Source organism: Crocuta crocuta, unplaced genomic scaffold (genome assembly GCF_008692635.1).
Source record: "Crocuta crocuta isolate KB4526 unplaced genomic scaffold, BGI_CrCroc_1.0 scaffold27, whole genome shotgun sequence".
In the NCBI taxonomy this organism is placed as follows: Eukaryota; Metazoa; Chordata; class Mammalia; order Carnivora; family Hyaenidae; genus Crocuta; species Crocuta crocuta.
In genome coordinates this window covers 4,070,476-4,093,195 of record NW_027532250.1, presented here as the reverse complement: position 1 = coordinate 4,093,195, position 22,720 = coordinate 4,070,476, and the positions used below count along the sequence as shown (strand labels likewise).

General features: G+C 43.5%; 1 protein-coding gene across 1 annotated transcript in view; it reads right to left on the bottom strand.

Moving 5' to 3' along the window:
* Positions 1-20,478, bottom strand: part of BCAS1 (brain enriched myelin associated protein 1) — a 75,521-nt gene extending 55,043 nt beyond the window's left edge. The window contains exons 1-2 of the mRNA XM_077778329.1: positions 20,469-20,478; positions 17,747-18,318 (exon numbers count right to left, since the gene is read on the bottom strand). Of these exons, the coding sequence (XP_077634455.1) occupies positions 17,747-18,318; positions 20,469-20,478 (582 nt within the window). The remainder of the gene's footprint in view (positions 1-17,746; positions 18,319-20,468) is intronic.
* Positions 20,479-22,720: the final 2,242 nt, after the last annotated feature.

The following is a 22,720-nucleotide window of genomic DNA, read 5'->3' as shown; positions in this document are numbered from 1 at the left end:
CATGCCTCAGCCAGAGAGAGAGAGAGAGAGAGAGAGAGAGAGAGAGAGATGTCTACAGCTGCTTAACCCGGAAAAAATGAGAACAGTCAAGAAAGGACAATGGCAAAAAGAACAGAGCCCTTTTCTCTCAATCTTTCCTCCTTGAACTCACACACCTGAGAAGTAAAAGAGCAAATCCTATTCCTTCTAGATTGCAAGTTCAAGGTTGCATCAGAGCTTGGCTCCAGAATAATAAAAATGGATAGAAGATAGAGTTTCTGAGTTGGACTGGGGTTTTGAATCACTGCAAGGTTTGGGATCTATGATAGCATAAGAGTTAGGAGGGAAGCTATTTATCAGACATCTACTGGGTGCTTCAAGCGGACAAGGTCACTGGGAATACAGCGGTGAGTGAGACACACACAGCCGTGTCCTCAGACAGCTGACATTCTAGCCGGGGCAAACCAAAACCCAACAAAAATACGGAGGAACCAATAAATGAAATTCATGACTCAGGCAGTGAAGGCTGCAAGAGAAAACAGGAAGAAGATGAAAGAACAGAGGGTGAATTAGTCGCTGGGTGGACTCTCCCAGAAGGTTATGTGTGGGGGTGGGGGAGGCATCTACTCTGGGGAGGGGGCAACTGCTCTGAGCCCCTCTGGCCCCACAGCCCATGGACTCCCAGTGCTCCTCGCAGTGAGTGGAAGGGTCTGCATTGAGACTACCACCTGCTCCCCAGTGGGCTCTTCCTGCAGGGAGCCAGAGGCACTGACTCTTCTCCAGGGAACATTTACTGAACATCCTGGAGATAAAGTGGAACGCAGTGAAGTCAACTGAAGGGGAAGCGGATTGGTAGAAGGTCAAGTGGTGCCCATGGGTCTAGGTGGCCATCAGGGAAAGCCTGCCATGGCGGCCATCCTTGAGGAAGGCAGATACCCATGTGTACCTCCTTACCCAGGACAGAGCACTCTGAGTGGAGAAGATGCAGTGCGACTCAACGCCAGGAGTGCAGGAGTACTCCCGCTTGGTCCTCTGCCTCACGGCATCTGCTCCAGACATCTCTGAAGAGGCTGACCTCTGCCTCCCTGATTTCCCAGGGGCAGCAACGTCTCAAGCCCCAGGCAGCAGCTGAGAGATAAGACCTTCTAGACCCTCCTGCCCAGTGGGAGGAGATGGTTTGTCTGCCGGGGGCTCTTCCCCAGTGAGAGTTTTATGGTCTTTCAAGTTAAAATCCTGGACTTGAACTTGAGCCCTTCTCTTGAAATAATTTTTTCTTCTTACCTTGGTTTTTATTTATTTATTTATTTATTTTTTTTTATTTATTTCTAGGAGAGAGAGAGAGAGAGAGAGACAGCGTGAGCAGGGGAGGGTCAGAGAGAGAGGGAGACACAGACTGAAACAGGCTCCAGGCTCCGAGCTGGCAGTCAGCACAGAGCCCGACGCGGGGCTCGAACCCACGAACCGCGAGATCATGACCCAAGCGAAAGTCGGACGCTTAACCGACTAAGCCACCCAGGCGCCCCTTAGCTTGGTTTTTAAAAAGAATATGACTTCTGCTTCCAGAGAGATGGAGAATATGACTTTTTCTTTATCCTCCCAAGAAGCGCAGTGGAAAATCAATCCCCGGGTTCTCTCTGCGAGGTGGAGGGGAGCAGGCAGGCCAGCGAGAGAATGGAGGGGCCATGCGATGGGGAGTTCCCTGGCGCTTCTTTTTGCCTCATAGATCCTAGACCTGGAACTGGAACTGGAGCCAGCAGTCTGGAGACACCAAGAGTCACTGACCAAAACAAACAAACGAAAAAGGCTGGCGAAAACGAGATCGCACACACCTTGCTCGCTTGCTGGTGGGCACATAAAATGGTGCAGCCTATCTGGAAGAGGGTTTAACAGTTTCTTATTGTAAATACACAGCTACAATACAACCCAGTAACTGTACTCCCGGGCTTTTTCTCACCAGTAAAATGAAGACATATATTCACACAAAATATATGAAGACCTATATTCACACTTTCCTGCACAAGGAAGGTGATATAGGAACTTTGTTTGGAATCGCCCCAAACTGGAAATAACCAGATGTGGTTCAACGAATGAACGGTTAAAGACGATGCGGTCCGTCTGCAGCATGGAATAGCATTCATAATAGCTATATGAATAGCAATAAAAAAGGAAGGAGAGGAACAGTGTCAATTCATAGGCCCCATGGTCTTGTGAATCTTTGGAGAATTCTGCTGAAGGAAAGGAGCCTGTCCCAAGAGTTTACATACCGTTCTTGAAATGACCTACCTATAGAAACAGAGAACAGATGAGTGGTTGCCAGGAGTTAAGGGAAGGGTGGATACGGTAGGGAAGGGGCTGTGTCTGCAAAAGGGCAACATGAAGTGTCCAAGTCTTGGTAGAAATGTTCTCCATGGGATGCACGATGCACGATGTTCTCTGCATCAATGCAATATCCCGGTTATGTTATGTATCGTAGTTTCACAAGATGTTTCCGCTGAGGGACCCCGGATGAAGGGATTTCTTTGCATTATTTCTTACAACTGCATGTGATTCTATAATTTCAAGATTAAAAATTTTAATACATTGTTTTAATGTTGATTAGTTTTGAGAGAGAAAGAGACAGAGCACGAGGGGGAGGGGCAGAGAGAAACAGAGACACAGAATCCGAGGCAGGCTCCAGTCTCTGAGCTGTCAGCACAGAGCCTGACGTGGGGCTCAATCAAACTCATGAACCATGAGATCATGCCCTGAACCAAAGTCAGATGCTTAACTGACTAAGCCACTCGGGGGCCCCAAGATTAAAAAAACATTTAAAAAGCATTGTGGGGTAGTTCTGGAAGAGTAAGAGTGAAGAACCAATAAAAAGTCCAACAATTCTGGGATAGATCAATAAATTAGCCTGTGGTATTAATGTGTGAGATTAACCTCTAAGCTACATTAGCCTACATTTCTACATGTAGGAATTAATGTGCATTCCGTGTGATGGAATATTTTGCAGCCATGAATTCTTCAAGGAATGTATAATGAGGAGAAAAAATGCCTATGGTAATAATAAAAATGACCAAGCTTTACGTGTCAGGCCCTGCTAAACTCGCTAAAAAGGTCCCATTTAATTCTTATGATTTATGAAGTATGTACTATATGCAAAGTTTTTTTTTTAATGATGGAAAAATTGATGCATTCAAAGGATAAGTAACTTGTGGATGGTCATAGAGTAGAGCTGGAATTTGACTCCAGGCCCAAATTATTCCAGAGGCAAAAGAATGTGTAAGTTCCATTCTACATTGCCTTAACCAACTCCCCTCCTTCCGGTGTTTACTCAAATATCTTTCTACCAAGGGTTTTCCTAGTCTACTTTCTCTTGTCTATTTTTTTTCCCTGGTGTGTATCAAAATTTACCCAAAGATATATGAGAATGTAGTGTATGATAAAGATAGCACCTCAAATCTATCTGAAGTGAAAGATTGTTCAATAACAATGAGGTGGTCATCTGAAAACAAATTAATGTGGTGTCCTAATTCAACCCTATGCCAGGACAAAATCCAAATGGATAAAAACATTAGAAGAAAGCACCAAAAAATTTATATTTTATAATTCCGGATTGAGAAGACTTTTGTAACTATGACTCAAAATCCAGAAGCCATAAAAGGAAAAATGGAGGGTAAAAAAAAAATCCAAATGTTTGAAAACATTCTGATGGGAGGCTGGATTGAGAAGCAGGCACGTTCATACACTGCTGATTAGAATATAAATTAATTCTGTCCTGATCCAGGACAATTTGGCATTATCTGCCAATATTTTTAAAAAGAACAGACTCTTTTCCCCAGCGATTCCTTTTCTAAGAGCTGACTCTTAACCTCAGTTCACACACGTGTGAATACACAGATGCACGAGGCTGTGTACTGCAGTGAGGGACAGCAGATGTTCAGAAACCAGCCCAAACTTGTTCCTAGCGTCCAGGTGAAATGGATCATGGCACATCCACACAGTGGAATACTACACAAGTGTTAGAAGTGAGGATGCTGGGGTGCCCGGGTGGCTCAGTTGGTTGAATGTCCGACTTCGGCTCAGGTCATGATCTCAGAGCTCGTGAGTTCGAGCCCCACATCAGGCTCTGTGCTGACAGCTCAGAGGCTGGAGCCTGCTTCGGATTCTGTGTCTCCCTCTCTCTGCCCCTCCCCTGCTCATGCTCTATCTCTCAAAAATAAGTAAACATTTAAAAAAAAAAAAGGAATGAAGACGCTGTGCATATATTTATATTTTTCAGTGTGGACTGAAAAAAATGGCATGGAATAAAACAGATTATGTATTATATTACCTTCTGTGTAAAAAAAAAGAAAAGGAATATGAATTTATGTTTGTATTTGCTTATATATATCCAAAGAAACCTTGGAAGGAAACATTCAAAAATACAAGCAGCAATTCTCTATTGGGAGTGGCACTGGGTATACCACTTTATTATAATTTCTTATTTTGAGCCAGGTATTATTTATAACAATCAAAACTAAAATGTAGATGGCTAATTTCCAAAAACCAAAAAACACCCAGAGGGTGAAACTAAACACAGTTGGGAAGATGAGGTCTTAAATATTGAGTTATTTGTAGAATGATCTTTGCTCCTAACTATGAATATGTCTTGGCTATTCTCATCAGGCCTCCAGATCATTCTCAGCAAATAGACATTTTAAACCAAAGCACAGACGTTCCTCAGGAAATATCTGAAAGCTTCTTTTATGCAAACAGGTGTTCGTGCTGTCAGCTTGTTTTTCATCTGTGTGGAAGAAGCCTAGTTTCCCCCCTTGCTGGTGGCTTCAAAGGGCAAACAGACAAGAACACTAGTTAAGCGATCACAATTTGTCGTGTTGAAAAATAATGCCGCCTTATCATAATTTGATTGTCTATAATACAACCCATATGGAACTTCTGGCACCTTCCTTCAACTGTAAATTGTCAACTGGATTTCAGCCTCTTGAAGCAAGGTCTACGTTGTCAAAGTGAAAACATAAGGCAGAACGGTCAAGGCCATAAAAGCCTTGTCGGGAGCTATCAGTGATAAATGTCTCCCTCTTCTAGTTTTACCTCTGATGATGTGTCACTGGTTTGGGTTTGAATGTTGTACCCGGAATCGGCACCTAGCGAACAGTTCAACACAGGAAAATTTGTCTGAAAGATGCCGAATGGTGCAGAAACCCATTACTCCATTCCTGTCCATCTGTTAGAAATTTGAGCCACATGCTGCCTGGGATGAAAGGGAAAGGTCTCTTCCCTCTCCCACTCGGATGCGCCAACGGCACAAAGGGCATCGTGTGCTGGGCAACAATGGTCTCCAGACCCTCTTCTTCTGGGGGCCCCGTCACCTGCATGGGGCCAGCGTCAGATGGAGGGAGAAAAATGGAATGTGCTTAATTCTTGAAGGTAGAATTTATCTTCCCTTTTGCCTAAAAGGGAAGATAAATTAATCAACAAGCAGGAAGGAATTCCAAAACCAAAGTCTGCCAAATACGTTTTGGTGGAACTTTGAAATTTCCCAAGCCGGTCAGGATACATACATATTGCATATATTATACACGTATATATCACATATTCTTACTTTGTGTTACTACGAAGCTCAAAACCACCTAAGGAGAGTTTATCATTGTAGCTAATTTTTATTTTTCCCACTATTCCTGCCCAAATTCACATCAGCTGATAAAAATGCATTCACATCATTTGAGCTTTGGCAAAACTAGGGAAAAAAACACAGCGCATAAGAAATGCTAATTATGGAAGGATTTCAAAGACAGCCCATCCACCACAAAAATTCCTCTTTCTCATCCCCTACTGGAGGTTACTACACACTGGTTATAAGTGGCTTTAATAAGTCAGGGTTATTTCTGAACAAGGAATTGTCACACTGGCTCTGAATTGCATAGTTCCAGAATTACTGTAAAGAAAAAATAGCCTGGTGGAAACTCACTAGCAGCCTTACTGGGGGCGCCTCCAGCCTCACAGCGCACTCTAGTGTAGGGATCAGGACATTTCCTAGATTGTAGTCTCGCACAACCTTGCCAGGCAGTGCTTTGCGCTCGCTCCTTTTATAAAAAAGAGAAAATGTAGATGAGCAAAGAGTAAAAATGTAACGTGCACTTGTTATCCCATTACTTAAAGTGACTGACTGCTACTAACAATGTGCAATTTTTCGTTCCACACCCCTCTTTGGGTTCCCGAAGGATGACTATGTGGGGAGGTGGGCAGACATGCTTTTTATCCTAAAGGGATCTTTTCCTATTTTGAAACTTGCTCTTCTCACTTAACACTGCTTCCCGGGGCGCTCATTCCATCTCTATGTCACACTGGCTTCTGATGTCCAGGGTAAGGGTGCACCATGAGCAAGAGAACAACTCTTTTACTGGAGCTTTTCAATCTTCCCAACTTTCCCCTTATAGACATTGCTGGAATTTTTAAAAAGGGGTGGGGGTGGGGGCTCCTGGGTGGCTCAATCAGTTGGGCGTCCAGCTTCAGCTCAGGTCATGATCTCACCTTCCCCAATTCCTGCCCAAAGTTGGGCTCTGTGCTGACAGCTCAGAGCCTGGAGCCTGTTTCTGATTCTGTGTCTCCCTCTCTGTCTCTGCCCCTCCCCTACTTGTGCTCTGTCTCTTTCTCTCAAAAATAAACATAAAAAATTTTTTTTAAAAAAGTCTTGTGGATAAAATTTTGCCCCTTTTCTCAATAAATTCCTACATGTCAAATTGCTCATTCAAAATGCATGCTGCTTTGAGACTTTAAAATTGTGTACTGTTAAAGCAATGGTTGAAGCAAGCTTCCTTGTGATCCGGGTAGTTGATTAAGAAATTATTGAAGATGTCAGAGGGTATATAATATAATATAAAAACACTGAAAAGTGAAAGCTGTCTTTTCTTTGTCTTCTGGCATGTTTTCGAAGAGGGGAATTTAAGCTGCATGACACAGATCTAAAAATGCTCCACTTATCCATTTTCCAACCCCCTTTTTGGGAGAAGAGAGGCAATGTTGTTCATTTTATCTGCTTATACTAACTGAATCTGACTAAGCTGATCTAGCATGATGCTTTTTATTGTAAATCGTAAGATCACTACCTGCTTTAATACTCTGTAGACCTAACCTCAGGGTATTAAGGGCTCATCTCGTATCTCGGCAGCAAAAGCCAAACACAGCACCTATATGTGGTACAGCCTCATTAATCCATGGTGTTGACTGATGCAGAGATATTGTATTTATAAGATTAAATAAAGCGGTTGTTCACTGTGGTCAGAGATGGACGGTGGAAAGAAATCTATCAAAGAAAGCAATTCACACTTGCTTCCTATGAATAAGGGTTTTCCATTTTCTCTCTCAGAACTTCTCTCTCCTTGAGGGGTAAGTGAATTTGTCAACTTGATTTCCAATGGCAAGTGAAATGTGGGTAGAGAATTAAGCAATGAAATGGTCTTTTCTTGCTTCTTTTTTTCTTCCGCAGCAGTCATTGCTTTGGGGATATTCTTAAGGACGCACGAATTGGCATCCACTTAAAGTCCACTATGCATGATATAAAATGGAAAAAATACATTTGCTGTGGGCAAAGAGTGTGTGGGGAGGGATTCCCAGGGCAAGTCACATCGGGCAAAAGGGATTTGTGGGTGATTCTTCTGTTCCATAATCAGTTCCAACATGTATGAGTTCCAGATAATCATGGCGTTTCACATTTATTACAGGGAAAACATCCAGCTTAAAAAAAAAAAGGTATTTCAAAATCTAAAAGCTAATGACCCACAGCCTAGAATATGTTTGTCATCTGTTTAACAAACACTTCTCGGTAGTGAGAAAACTGTTTTGCATGTTGCCAAAATTAGGTTGTAGACCTTCTAAGAATGGTTTGGCCTTGTGCAGAAAAAGAAAAAAAAAAGTCCCATCCGTTTCCCTGAATTTCTAGATTAGATCAAACTCCCGGGCCCTACCCACTACCCATTTAATTATCTGCCACCTCTTTACTCTCCTTTCTGTCTCCAAACTCTATTGATTTCATTCATAGCTCTTTTCATATCCTTGGAACTATTTACTTGTTTATTTTCTTACTTGCTGTTGCTCTCTTCATTGGCATGAAAGCTTTCATGAGGTACATTATTCTATCCCCCCCCTAAAATCATTCCTGGCACAAAGAAAGTACTTGGATGTTTGTTGAATGAATAAATGAAAGCATTCACGCCTCCTATTTATGATACAACGCCTGCCAACAGATTGGCTCTCAGGCTGGATTTATAGTTTATTAACCAGATGTTACCTAAGGAACTTTATTTGTTTAAAAATTTTTAAATGTTTGTTTATTTTTTATTTATATTTGAGAGAGAGACAGAGAGACCGAGCATGAGCAGGGGAGGGGCAGAGAGAGGGAGACAGAATCTGAAGCAGCTCCAGGCTCGGAACTGTCAGCACAGAGCCCAAGGCAGGGCTTGAACCCATGAGCAGTGAGATCGTGACCTGAGCCCAAGTTGGATGCTTAACCGACTGAGCCACCCAGGCGCTCCCCTAAGTAGTTTTAAATTGTGATAAGTGCTAGGAAGGCAGGAAAGTGGTCTGTGATGGAGATATTTCACTTTACTCTCAGCCCTGCTGCAAGAAAATAATAATGCAAACATTAGAGCAAAGGACAACCCCCATGCCACACTGTGGGAAGCAAGAGAGTGTTGGGGACTGGATGGCCTGGAGAAATAAATGCCCCATCCCCAAGGGCAGCCACAACTCACATCCTGTCTGGGAACACAGGACGAAACTTCCCACTTTCCAGAAATGTCTGAAACATGGATCTGTATTGAAATTTCATAACTTTAAAATATTGTCAACTTTGTCAATTTCAAAATGTTATCTATCAAACTGTTATCTAAAACACTGTGAGGTTCACATAGAATCTGTCTGTGGCTTGCTGCCTCCTACAAGAGACCATTTTCCAGCTTGGGTCTCCACGCCGAGATCAGCATTTCCGAGAACACTCCCTCGGAAGGTTTGCCCCGCTGGTTAGACCACCAGCAGTTTTACGGAAACTTAAATTTGAGAAATGCTCAGTTAGACAAACAGAATCAGGTCTGTTTGCTGCAGGACTTCTCAGGTCTTTAGGAAGCTGGTATCCATTGTGAGTCTTCAGGAGAGAAGATAAGGCAAATAGTATTTTCTTTTTTTTTTTAAATATATTTTTTTAATGTTTTATTTATTTCTAGGAGAGAGAGAGAGAGACAGCGTGAGCAGGGGAGGGTCAGAGAGAGAGGGAGTCACAGACTGAAACAGGCTCCAGGCTCTGAGCTGGCAGTCAGCACAGAGCCCGACGCGGGGCTCGAACCCACGAACCGTGAGATCATGACCTAAGCGAAAGTCGGACGCTTAACCGACTAAGCCACCCAGGCGCCCCGGCAAATAGTATTTTCTTTTTTCCTTTTCTTAGTATAATTTATTGTCTACTTAGCTACCATACAGTGTACACAGTGTGCTCTTAGCTTCGGGAGTAGATTCCCATGATTCATCGCTTACATACAACACCCAGTGCTCATCCCAACAAGTGCCCTCCTCAATGTGCATCACCCATTTCTCCCTCTTCCCCGCCCCTCCATCAACCCACAGTTTGTTCTCTGTATTTAAGAGTCTCCTATGGTTTCAAATAGAGAGGAAGGCAAATCCTAATAGTGTTTTTTAAAACTATTTGATGGTGAGCTCTGCATCTAGGTACCTTTCATTGGACTGATGTTCTGCAGAATTAGCTAATGTCCCAAAGTATTAGCTTCAGAAATCTTTTAAAATATAAGGGGGTTCAAAAGGTTCACAACGTTCCCTGTTTTTGAACTTCTAGGCACAGTAGCCAAGCATGTGGGCACTGGCGGTGAACTCCAGTTCTGATGTTTTCTAGCCAGACAACCTTCTGCAAGTTACTTCTTCTCTCTGTGAGTTAGTAAATGCCCCATAAATTAGGGCTGCTTGGAAGGAGCGAATCAGACTGAATAACACCAAAGGGAAAGCTAACGCAAAATCTGTTTTGCAAGTTCATTGCAAAACAGCATTCCCTTGACATTTGACCATGATGATTAACACCATAACATGTTAAAGACTGATTTAAAAATACTGAATACATGATACAGATATGGGATTCTACATAGCTTATCTCAGTGAAGGCATCCATATTATGCATATATTTTGAAGTCACTTCCTACTTCAAGTTGTGTTAGGCTGAGCTGATAATGAGACTGGGAGAATATATTCTAAGATTCTTTGCAAAGCTGTAACATGGCGTGCGCCATCTTTATTCTTGTTAGGTTCATCTGACAAACACCACTGCATGCCAACGTGTGCCAGGCACTGGGACTACCTAGCTGCATAAGATACAGTCACATCCCTCAAGATCGCTCTCTCCATATACGAGAAGGGTGATTATGGCAGAAGAAATCTTTTCCAACTTCATATTGTGACCAATAGTGGATTGGAAGACAACTCGGTGGGTCAAGACCAGCATTAAAAGCATCAAACAACATAGAATCAAAAGGAATACAAAATACCAGCATGTGTTCCGTGCTGTGAGAACAGCACTGCTCTGTGAATTCTTTGACGCATTCATGTGCATGGACATCAGGCCAAGATGCAAAATCTATTTCTTACCGTGGGTCATGGTCAAATGAGACAGTAGTGCAATGAGTTAATGCAAGTAAATTACCCTGAGGGTGGGAGATATTGGAGCAGCCTCTGTCAGCTCCATTCACGTGCTGATTTCCTGAGAAATAATTCTTATTATGCTCAAGAAATAATAAATTCTCCTCATTAACTTTGCCACTAGTGATTGGGTGAGTTGTTGCTGTTGTTGTTGTTTTTTACTTGCAGCCAAAGGTATGGGGAATGATATACTACTCAAAGTCCGTCATACTGGAAGACCATTTGAGCTATTTCACAATTCTTGATTTCTAACTTTCTGAGAACTTAGAAAATATACCGTCTTATTTCGTGTCATTTCTACTGACTGCCTCTATCATCGTCTATCCTTCTAACACCACCTCAGGGAGGCAGTATCTTCCTTTTCTAAACGAAAACACAAGGTTTTGAAACGACTGAGTGATGCATGCTTCGACTACTGATGGATCTTGATTATGGTTTTGACCCTAAGTTAGTTGTGTGGTCTTGGGTAAGTAACTCAGTTTCTCTGAGCTCTAGCTTCCTCATCTGTTCAATGGTAATAAAAATATTTACCTTATGGGGCACCTGGGGGGCTCAGTGGTTAAGAACTCAACTCTTGATTTTGGCTCGGGTTATGATCTCACAGTTTGTGAGTCTGTGCCCCGTATTGGGCTCTGCATTGACAATGTGGAGCCTGCTTGGGATTCTCTCTCCCTTTCTCTCTCAAAAATAAATAAATAAACATTAATAAATTTTAAATGTCTACCTTGTTGTATTATTATAAGAATCGAAGCAGATAAAATATGCAAAATACTTACTACTCAGCCTATGAATAATGAATTGTTTAAAAGTGAGCTGATTATTATTATTGACTCCACCACACAGCTAATAAGTGGTAGGATCTGAACTCCTACCCGAATCACTCAAGTTCCTTACACTTGCACATCACCTCTACTACTGAAAACATTTCATATCAGATGTTACGTCAAGCTAAAAGCATGCCATTTATACAAATTATAGTCTCAGAGCAAAAAGCCCTGCTTACTGCAGAATTTACGTGGTTTAGGGTGGATTTTCCCACTGTACTGACAAAGTCTTTGGAGTAGATAGTTCTCTTTGCCTGTTGGAATGGCCTGGACTTGTGACTGTCAGGTAGGCAAAACAGAATAAAAAACACAGCTTAAAATTCACTTAGCACTCAAGGAATTAAGTGATTTTCAAATTTTTAAATTCAGATTAACTTATCATTTCCAATGCTGCACACCCTAACATTAAAAAAAATAAATCGAAATGTCCTCAAATTAATATTCAATTTCACATTGTCACAACACTATCGCACAAGTTTCAAAAAATTGGTAAAAACATAAGGTGGAGTGTGGAAAGTATGGGCTTTGGGGATGGGCCATTGTCTTTAGCTATGCAGCCTGGAGTCAATGATTAGGTTTCCCGAAAGCTTGGATTTCTTCATCAGTAAAATAGTAAAGATCTAGAAATTCTCACTTAACGTTTGATGTTTCAAGAAGATGATTCCTGCGGGGCGCTTGGGGGCGCAGTTGGTTGAGCGTCCAACTTCAGCTCAGGTCATGATCTCAGAGCTCGTGAGTTCGAGCCCCGCTTCGGGCTCTGTGCTTACCGCTCAGAGCCTGGAGCCTGCTTTGGATTCTGTGTCTCCCTCTCTCTCTGCCCCTCCCCTGTTTGCAGTCTGTCTCAGTCTGTCTCTCAAAACTAAACACACACACAAAAAGATGATTCCTTCAAAGTGATTTCGCGACAGAATGTAATTTAATATATAATATAAAAAATAAATACTGGGGAGTTCATGTCACCAGAAACCACCCAGGAGTGGTGACATAGGGCCAGCCTCATGAAGAACTTGGCACTTGAAGGTGAAGTGAATTTTTGATAAAGAGAGAGAAAGGGATCCAGGAGGAGAAAATGCAGAGAAGCAAGTCTGCTCTGACTGGGTACATTCAAGAAAATAGTGGGAAATATAGTTGGAAGTTTAGGGGAAAGCTGGTAGAGGACCTTGAATGTCAGGCCAAGAAGCTGTGGCTTGTAGACAAGGACACTGAACTCCTATCATTTCTAAAATAATTTTACAACTCCTGCACCTTTTTGGTTTTTAACCCAAATCAGGACTTCTGTCTTTGGTGATTTAGCTTTCACATTAGATTCACCTGTGCTATCTCAGTGAGGTTTGACTATGGAAGGGCAGNGGGGGGGGGGGGGGAGAAGCCATGATGCTAATAATAGCTCAATTTTCTTCTTCTCAAAATGCAGTCTCTCTGTGCTCAGTTCACTCTACACGGCTTATCTTGTTTAATTTTCTCAAGTGTGAACGACATGAAATTGGTCTCAAAACTATCATTATTTCCATTTTACAGATGAGGAAACTGAGGCTCAGAGAGGTGTAGTCACTTGTCCAAGAAGGTGACAGAGGCCGAGTTGAAATTTAAGCTGCTCAACTTCAAGGCTCATTTACACCTGCTTCACACCATGTAGGATCCCGGAAATCTTGGTTCTTGCATTCCAATTCTACCACTAAATAGCAGTGGCAGGATGGAGTGTCCATTAAGTGAGATGAGGACGCCTGTGGGTCACACAGTAGGCGTGTTGTTGCTTGTTTCTGAGTGTGAACGAGGAGCTCAGTTTGGCACACAGTGGGGCCGGGCGAACCTTCCACGGAGATGTCGAAATTCAAGAATACACGTCAAGGGGCGCCTGGGTGGCTTAGTCGGTTAAGCGTCCGACTTTCGCTTAGGTCATGATCTCGCGGTTCGTGGGTTCGAGCCCCGCGTCGGGCTCTGTGCTGACTGCCAGCTCAGAGCCTGGAGCCTGTTTCAGAGTCTGTGTCTCCCTCTCTCTCTGACCCTCCCCTGCTCATGCTGTCTCTCTCTCTCTCTCTCCCAGAAATAAATAAAAACATTAAAAAAAAAAGAATACATGTCGAGAGGCAGCTGGATATTTACGGCTGGACTTCAGGGGGAGGTGAAGGCTACAGACATGAATTTGGGGCATGTCAGCCGGTGGCCATATTTAAACCCTTGAGACTGGGGGCGTCTCTAAGGAAGTCAGTCGTCAGAGTCGATGTCCAAGAATTCAATTCTGGGAATTCCAACATTTAGAAGATAAGATCCAGCAAAGGATATTAAGAAGCTGCGGCCACCGAGGGGGAGAAACTGGTAACTAAGTGAGGGTGATGTTTCCAGAAGGAAGGGTGGCGGATGTGGCTGACAAGTCCAGCACGATAGGCCTGAGATGTCCGGGGCTGGGCAGCCATGTTGGGGGCTGGAGGAGGCACACCATAATGGCCGCTTTGACATGAACAGTTTATGTGGAGGAGAAAAGCCTGAATGGAGTGTGTCCAAGACAGAAAAGGACACAAGGAAGCAAAAACTGAGTATTTTTCTTACTATCTGTAGCCTGCATGGATTTGGGGATCAGTGTACTTATCACAACTTCTCCTAAAAAATTACGTCTCTTACGGGGCGCCTGGGTGGCTCAGTTGGTTAGGTTGGTTAAGCATCTGGCTCTTGATTTTGGCCCAAGTCATGATCTTGCAGTTCATGGGATTGAGCCCTGCAGCACACGTTCCTGCTTGAGATCTCCCCCACCCCCTGACTCTCTCTCTGTCTCTCTCTCTCTGCCCCTCGCTCATGTGCATGCATGTGTACACACATACACGCACACGTGCTCTCTCTCAAAATAAATAAATGAACTTAAAAAAATCATGCCTCTTACTAGATCTTTGAAGGACTAGATTGTGATTCATCGTTGAAATCTTTGCAAAGGTTGGTGTTTAAATAACACTTGCTGGATTTAATTAAACTTTAGAAGAAAGGCATCTTCTTGTTTAAATCCCTTGAAATCTGTGCTTGGTAACACATTAAACCCCTCCCCCTCCTCCAATACAAAGATACTTCTGGAACTACTGGCTGACAACAGACACGTAGTGTGTTTTTTTTAAACTGATGATCAAATTTTCATTATATGTGTGTGTGTTTACAATGCATCTCTTAAACGTGCATCTTATAGCTCTGGTTCCATTGTTGAGGGGACGGAAAAATTAAGAAAAAACCCCCTCATCCCTGCCAACACGGTTTGTGTGAATTGCAGCTCAGTGAAACCTTTCAGGCATATAATTTATCTTTTCTTTGGCCTATGTACTAAATGCTTCATTTGTTCATGAATTCTGGCCTTGTTGTAATTATGCGATGCTCTGAATGTAGTTTTATGAGGCACAAAAATAAGACTGTCGTTCTGAAAACACAGAAGATTTGTGTGCTTCTCCCGGAACGCAGTGGTGGTATCGTTCTCCCAATTCACGGCTCTGCAGGTTTGCGGCTGGAATCCCGGGCCAGGAAGAAACAGGCAGTGAAACAGGGGAAAAGGTTCGTGTGGGTGGGTGGGGAAGGGACAGCTGAGTGGTCGAGCCCGAGGCATAATTTACGCTAAGAATTCTGAATCAATACATTGACGGCCATTTATGCACAGTGTGGTACTCCCACCAAGAAAGCCATTGATGGAGAAGTTTTATTCGTGTTACTTTCCAGGGGCTCGATTCTCTCATTACACTCATAGAACAATTGAGTCCTCCCTGCCCCCCACCCCCCCAAATACAGACCGTGCAGCCAGGGATCAGATGAGAAACCTTAATAACCAGGAGGCTGTGTTTTGTTTACAACCTTTACAGATGCATGTGTTTGAGTGTCCACACGTTCACAGGCTAGGGGAGAAATGAATGGCTGTAGCCTGGCTTCCCCATGTTTTACATGCACACAGTGCAGGTGGTACTCAATATTCAAATTCCAATGATACTACCAATAAAAACACAGACATTTGTAGTGTAACAAAACCAAATGCAAACTCTGTTGGTGCATCTAAGGGAATTAACTCACTTTTTCTGACCTTTTGGGGAGCTTCTGAGAGGTCACTGTGTCTTTAAAATATCACCCATGGGCTTGACTCCGTCAGATACCTGCCATGTTCCCAACGCAAGCCCCCATTTTCTGACTTGAATCTCATTTTGGAACTCATTCCTCTCAAATCAAGGTGCTGCTCCAAAGAGCCTCTAGTAACAAAAATCTGGGTTAGTAAAGTACAACTCGAAACCTTCCTGTGCTTTTCCTAGAGTAGGAGTGGATGGACCGCATTGGAGCCTTATGGCTAAAAACGTTCAAGGGTCCGGTATCAGATGCTAAACTGGTTTTCTTAATTAAGGTGAGGATTTGGAAAAGTCACTAGACACCAGTCTCAAGATGGGCAAAGTGAAGTCCTTCATCCTTGTCCCATAAATAACTCAATCTTTTCCTGACTCCAGTGATAGGTTGGTTGGCTTTGGATGCCTACGTGAATGAAACATGCGATTATTCAAAAAAATCACAACCTCAGAATGGCCTTAGGAGCCCATGACAGATAATGAGAACTCAACAAGAGTTTCTAGTCAGAGTCAAGTAGTAAATCATTTCTCAAATATTCATGAATATGGATGACCAGTTTCCAGCCCCAAGACAAGTAACATTCCAACTCTGGGTTTATCCATTTGATGGAATGTTCTTTGAGCCAGGGAGGCCAATTCTCCTTGTGTCTGCGCATCCTCTCCAACACGCAGCCTCCCCAGCGAGAGCACCTGGCATTTCCCATAATAATGGCAGGGGATTTGTACCTCATTTCTTGCTGAACCAAAGTCCCCGAGGACAAGGGCTGTCCCAACTACCACTGTAGCCTTGTCTCACAGGCACCTGGCAGTGTCCCACTCAGTAAAGAGTTGATGCCTGCACGCGTTTGAAAACTTACTCTGAATTATACAGAAAGCTATTCAATTGGCATCCGAACTGGTACATTTGGGGAACCGGGCATTTGCGGGACAAGATTTTAAACTTTTGAAAGAAAAATTGAAAATCAGTTCCTGCAGGAGAAATTTACAGAAACATCAAGGATGATGCTGATAAGAAGAGCCTGATGACCTTTCCCCAATTTTAACTCTCCAGAACTTATAGCTGATGCCTAACCTTTACAATATGATGCTTGACTTTGTCTTGCGTGCATTAAAACCACGGACTGATGTGATACTCATTTTCCTTACAGAGAATAATACATATGTACGGCACTTAGAAGAGAGCCTGGTATACTGTAAGTGCCCAATAAATGATAGCCAGTGTTATTAGCCACTTGGCAACACACTTAGTCGTTATTAAGACAAATCTATTGACAGCCATGATATAGGACCACGTGATGAAAAACTGAGCCCCTCTCATCTTTTCCAGGTTTTGACTTAACTGGAGGCACTTGACTTTATTCCCCAATTTTGAAAAATACTGTTATTTAAAAGTCCATTAACTAAAAACAAACAAGTCCCTTAAAATACAATGTATCAACTTTTATTTCCTTCTTCATGGAAGAAGGAGTTCTTTTCTGGATGAATACAAACAAACCTCAAGCTAAAAAACAAATGCTCTTTTTAAGATCAAAAGAACTCGTGTTTCTTTGTGCAGGAAAGAACGCAGCTGATTCAGGATACCTCCTGTAAAAACATCTAGTTTTTACAAAGATATTCCCCCAGCTTGTTGGAAAAGAATTAGTCCATAAAAGAGTCTGTCCAGAGCTATAAAAAGCTCTTTATTTAAACCTACACTTTGGTGCAAAAGATAGTTAAAGATCAATCCAGGCTATAAAAAGTAAGAAATGAAACATATTCCAACAAAAGCTTATAAACATACTCGTTGGGAAACAAGCTACTGAGACCGGGCGGGGCATTTAAGTCTTATAGGAACCATTTTTATCCTCAAATGTCTTTCCCTCCAGACTCCATTGATCATAAATGCAACCTGTCTGCTTCTACCTTTGATAAATGGGAGGCTGAATCCATCTGTATGTAACTCACCTCCTCTCTCCTTTGACATAAAACAGATGCCTCAGCTGGTATTGTTCTTCCAACAGATGTTTCTGTCCGCTGGAACATGGGGGACACTACAAAGCTATTTGTTCTAGAAAGCTCGATACCTTCTCAGGGCCCCTTGGTGACTGGAGAGCAATATACGCGCCAGCCTCATACCCCATCAGAGCCCCCCCTGCCCCCCCCCTTCGCCAGAGTTGGTGTTAACAAAAGGGATTGTCCCTTTTCAGCACTTACCCTCTCTGCAGGGACATCATCGGGCGGTCTTGACAATCCAGGGGTTTCCTCGGCCTGGTCTGGACGCTCTGCACTCTTGGCTTCCTGTTGGCTGTCAACCAAGGCCTTTTCCCGTCCCTTGTCCAGTTTGAAGAGTTTGTCAAAAAAGCCGGAGTCCTTAGGCTTGGAGGGGGTTGCTCCTCCTGACTCAGGTGGGACGGACGCTGGTCCCCAAGTGGCAGAGACGTCTTCGTCCCCGGTCGGGTTCTGCCCCGGGGTTTTATCTGGGTCGTGCCCCCATGCAGCTGCCCCCGGAAGAGTCACGCTCTCACTTGGTTCTTTGTTCCCTAGAGCTTCATTGGAGCTGACATCAAGCTTCACCGACCCAGTGGATGAATCCGTGGCTTGGTCTCCAGTACGTCCTGGTACAGGCCGAGAGAGCGTCAAGAAAAAACGAGATTTAGCAGCTGGTGCCCCGGCTTTGGCCTCGTTCCCAAGATTCTTTCCGCTGGCATCCGCAACGGCGCTTATCTCCACTGTCTTGGGGGAAGAAGTGGCTGCATTATCCTCCTTGACACTTATTCCCAAATCAACTGTAAACACAAAGATAGACAGCAGTTATTCAACCCCGTGAGGAAATTCAAGGATTGGTAATGGACTCCAAACATTTGATATACAAAGGCCAGAATGAAGCCGGGGCTCAGTTGCTGCTGCAAAGCAGAACCTAGCTCCCGGGACCTCGCTAGGAGAAAAGCCAGTTAGCAGAGAGCCCACGCCAGGCGCTGTGCTAGTGACACCCATGCTCATTCCCCTGCTGTCCCTTTTCGCAGGAATCCCGAGACAAGTGGATGTCATGTTTTCAACTGGGAGGCAGCACAGAGATCGGGAGCTTGGGCTCTGGAGCTGGAACAAAGTCTCTCAACCTTGGGACTACCGGCATCTGGGGCTGGATCGTTCTCTGCCGGGGGGTGGGGGGTCGTTCCTTTTGTGCACTGTAGGGTTTTTAACAGCATCCCTGGCCTCAACCCGATAGATGCCAGTACCGCCCCCAAGTTGTGACAACCCCAAATGCCTCCGTATGTCCCCTGGGGGCCAAAAATCACTCAGGTTTGAGGACCACTGAGCTAAACTGTCTATCTGCCTCACTTTTCTGGTGAATTCAGGCAAACAGTAGAACCTACCTCCTAATTTTGTATGAAGATGACATGACTTACTATGCCTAAAACACACAGAACAGTGTCTGATGCATGTCGGCCATTACCATTATTCGGAGTGAGACACCTCCCCGCGGCTGCCCAGGGAGCTGGGGAGCAGCAGCAGTGCATGGTTAGGGGCAGAAACCTGACTCCAGAGTTTGTGCTCTGTCTTACCGTAAGGCCTATATTAGCATAGGCTGGTAGGAGATTTTAAAAAGCAGCACTCGGAAAGTTTCCGGAAGACTGGAAAACCAAACGTCCACACAAGAAGGCAAATGAGGCTTCAGGTGGCCTGGGGTTAGCTTGCAGATGGATGCAGGCTCCGCCCCTTCCGGAGAGGGGCGCTGTTGCGGGCTTCCAGCTGTTTCTGATGTGACCCCTGCCTGGGTCTAACTGAACTGCTTTCTGTCCTCACTGCGTTTTATAAAACAGTGCAATATTCCGGGGGCGGGGGTGGGGAGGAAATACACCACGAATTTTGGAATCAAAGGTAAAGATCAAGATTCTCTACTGATAAGCTGTGTGACCTTGGGCAAGTCACCATACATCTTTGAATGTCCTCATACATCAGATGGGCCCTATAGTGGCTCCCTGGCCGCATTGTCGTGGTGTTTAAGGGACAAAGACTGCTTAATACTTGACAGGGACGGTGAGGCTCTTGAATGACTCTCCCGTGCCTTTGGCAGCATGGGGGTTTGCTTTACACATTTGCAGCCAGCCACTGTTTGCAGGAAGAGAGAGAGGAAGAGAAAAGGGAGAATCTTTTGGTCTGTTCATATTGCTTGTTAATATGTGCGAGAAACACACACACACACACACACACACACACATTTTCATTAACAATTGTTTTTGCCAAACTCTGGTAACCCCCAGTGACTAGAGTCAGGAACAAACATAAAGGAGAGAGAGAGTCAGAGAGCCAGATTCCTAGGTAGAATGGCCGTCTCTGAGGAACACGGGAAAGACGGTACAGGGGACAGTGACAAGCACTAGGGGTTCCTCACAATCTCGGACCTCAAGGAAGTCACCCCGTAGGGACACCGGGCATGTCACCCAGCTCTTCTGCACCCTTTTCCTGTGCTCTCCGAATTCATAACTGTGGCAAACACTGTACTCAGGGAGAGAAGGCGGAGGGAGAGCGGGAATAAGGAAGTGGTGGATGTCAGGAGGCCCAGTGAGCCAGTCAGGCAGCTGAAGTATCACAGTGAATATAAATGAATGGTGGGCATGCTCGATGCCAGGAGAAGAGGAAACAGTTGACAAAAAGGCAGAGACTGAGATTCAAAACAAGGAAGGGCTTTTCGAAATGCCAAGAGCATCAGCCCATCTCTTTCCCTTTTCTCTCTCTCCTTTACTCTCCAGCCGGGAACCGAAAGAGCTAATGGCAAGAGAATAAGCCTTAAAAAAAAAAATCTTCTCAAGGAAAGACTTTTTAAAAATTGAGCTAAAATTGGCATATATCATTATCTTAGCTTCAGGCGTACAACGTAATAATTCGATACTGGTAAACACTACATGCCGTTGATATGGACCGTAAGTCTGGTTACCATCTGCCATCGCGTGGTTCACCCCCTTCACCCTGTTCTCCCACCTCCCGACCCTGCTAACCCCTCATTCTGTCCTCTGCATCTACAAATTGTGCTTGTTCCTTTGTTTTGTTTTTACATCCCACATATATGTGAAACCATATGGCATTTGTCCCTCTCTGGCTGACTTATTTCACTTAGCATAATATCTTCAAGGTCCATGCAAGTGGCAAGACTTTCTTCTTTCTTATGGCCAAGTAGTATTCATTTTATATATATATATACACACACACACACACACACTCCATTATATATATGCATATATACATACCTTTATATATATGTACATATATACCCATATATATATGAATAGATGACTCTTTACCCATTCAACTATTGATGGACATTTAGGTTGTTTCCATATCCTGGCTGTGGTCAATAATGCTGCAATGAACATGGGGCTGCAGATATCCTTTTGAATCAGTGTTTTGGTTTCCTTAAGATAAATACCCAGAAGTGGAATTTCTGGATCATATACATGGTAGTTCTATTTTTAATTTTTGAGGAAACTCCATATGGTTTTCCAGAGTGGCTACACCAATGTACATTCCCACCAATGGTGTGCAATGGTCTCCTTTCTCCACATCCTCACCAGAACTTGTTATTTCTTGTCATTTTGGTAATAATCATTCCAATAGATGTGAGGTGATATCTCGGTGTGGTTTTTATTTGAATTTCTCTAATAATTATTGACATTGAATACCGTCGCATGTGCTGGCTGGCTATCTGTATGTCTTCCTTGGAAAATGTCTATTTAGATTCTCTGTCCATTTTTTTAATAGTTTATTTATTTTTGAGACAGAGAGAGACAGAGCATGAGCAGGGGAGGGGCAGAGAGAGAGGGAGACACGGAATCCGAAACAGGATCCAGGCTCTGAGCTGTCAGCACAGAGCCCGACGCAGGGCTCGAAGCCACGAACTGTGAGATCATGACCTGAGCCGAAGTCAGACCCTTAACCGACTGAGCCACCGAGGCGCCTCTCTCTGTCTTTTAAATCAGATTTTTTTCTTTGCTATTGAGCCGAGTTTTTATACATTTTGGATATTAATCCTTTATTGAATACATGATTTACAATATTTTCTCCCATTCAGTGGTTGCTTTTTTATTGTGTTGATGGTTTCCTTTGCTGTGCAGAAGCTTTTAGGTTTGACGTAATCCCTGGACAGACTTTTTAAAAAGTGCTAACGTATTGCTTTAATATAGGATAAATACCTTACGTTCAGGCATTAAGCTAGACCTCAGTGAATTTACACATTATAATAGATGAAAACTAGATAGCTCTTGCTATTATAGTATGGGGAAAGTATGTTTCATAACTAGTAAGAGCTAGGACTCCCTAGATTGGACATTCCATGATAATGAAGGTCTGCCCCCCAAACTTGGGTGAATGTATACTCAAGGCCATCGCCCAGAGCTTTGATTTCCTTTACTAAAATGCTTCCTTCCTAGGTGATCACATGATCTAAGCTAGAATAATCCTGTGGCTTCTGCTGAACCTATTAGAACAGAGGTAGACTATTTATGCCTGGGTTGGCAAACCAATGGATGTACGTCTGTTAGTGGTGGCCTTGGGCATCACATTCACAAGTACTTGCTTGAGAACCAACACAGATGAAAGCAGAGTCAGAAGATTCAGGGAATAAATGCCCGATGAGAACATTTGAACACCTGGATCCAGCTATGCCTGAAGTTGAAATTTACCATTACCAAGTAGTCAACGAGCTTTTTTTCACGTATGCCAGTTTATATTAAGTATATTCTCAGTGACTTGGAGAGAATTTCAGGGAATTGGCCAGTACCTATTTCACTCGTGGAGTAATAGCTCACAATCCTCTTCTTGGGAAGTTGTCTCTAGGCTCTTCAAGTCTGTCTAGGAGGCATTTTGTTGAGAGGAAGGAGGGTAAAGAGAATGAAATGGGAGGAAGTAAGTTCCAAGGAGCTGGATAGAAAAGCCATCAACACTTTGTCTTTGAATTAAAAGTGAAGGGGGAAAAATCCACTTTGGGAAAGAGACTGCAACCTTTTGAGAACTTCAATAAACTTTAGAAACAAAATATGTCCTAAAAAAGAGACTTAAATGCACTCGCGCGTGTGCGCGTGCACACACACATGATCTGTGAATGAATAGGAAGAAAACCCATTGGAGTTACAGGTTTTACACTGTTGCAAATATAAATATTGTTTACAGGGCATCCTCACATTATTATGGAAA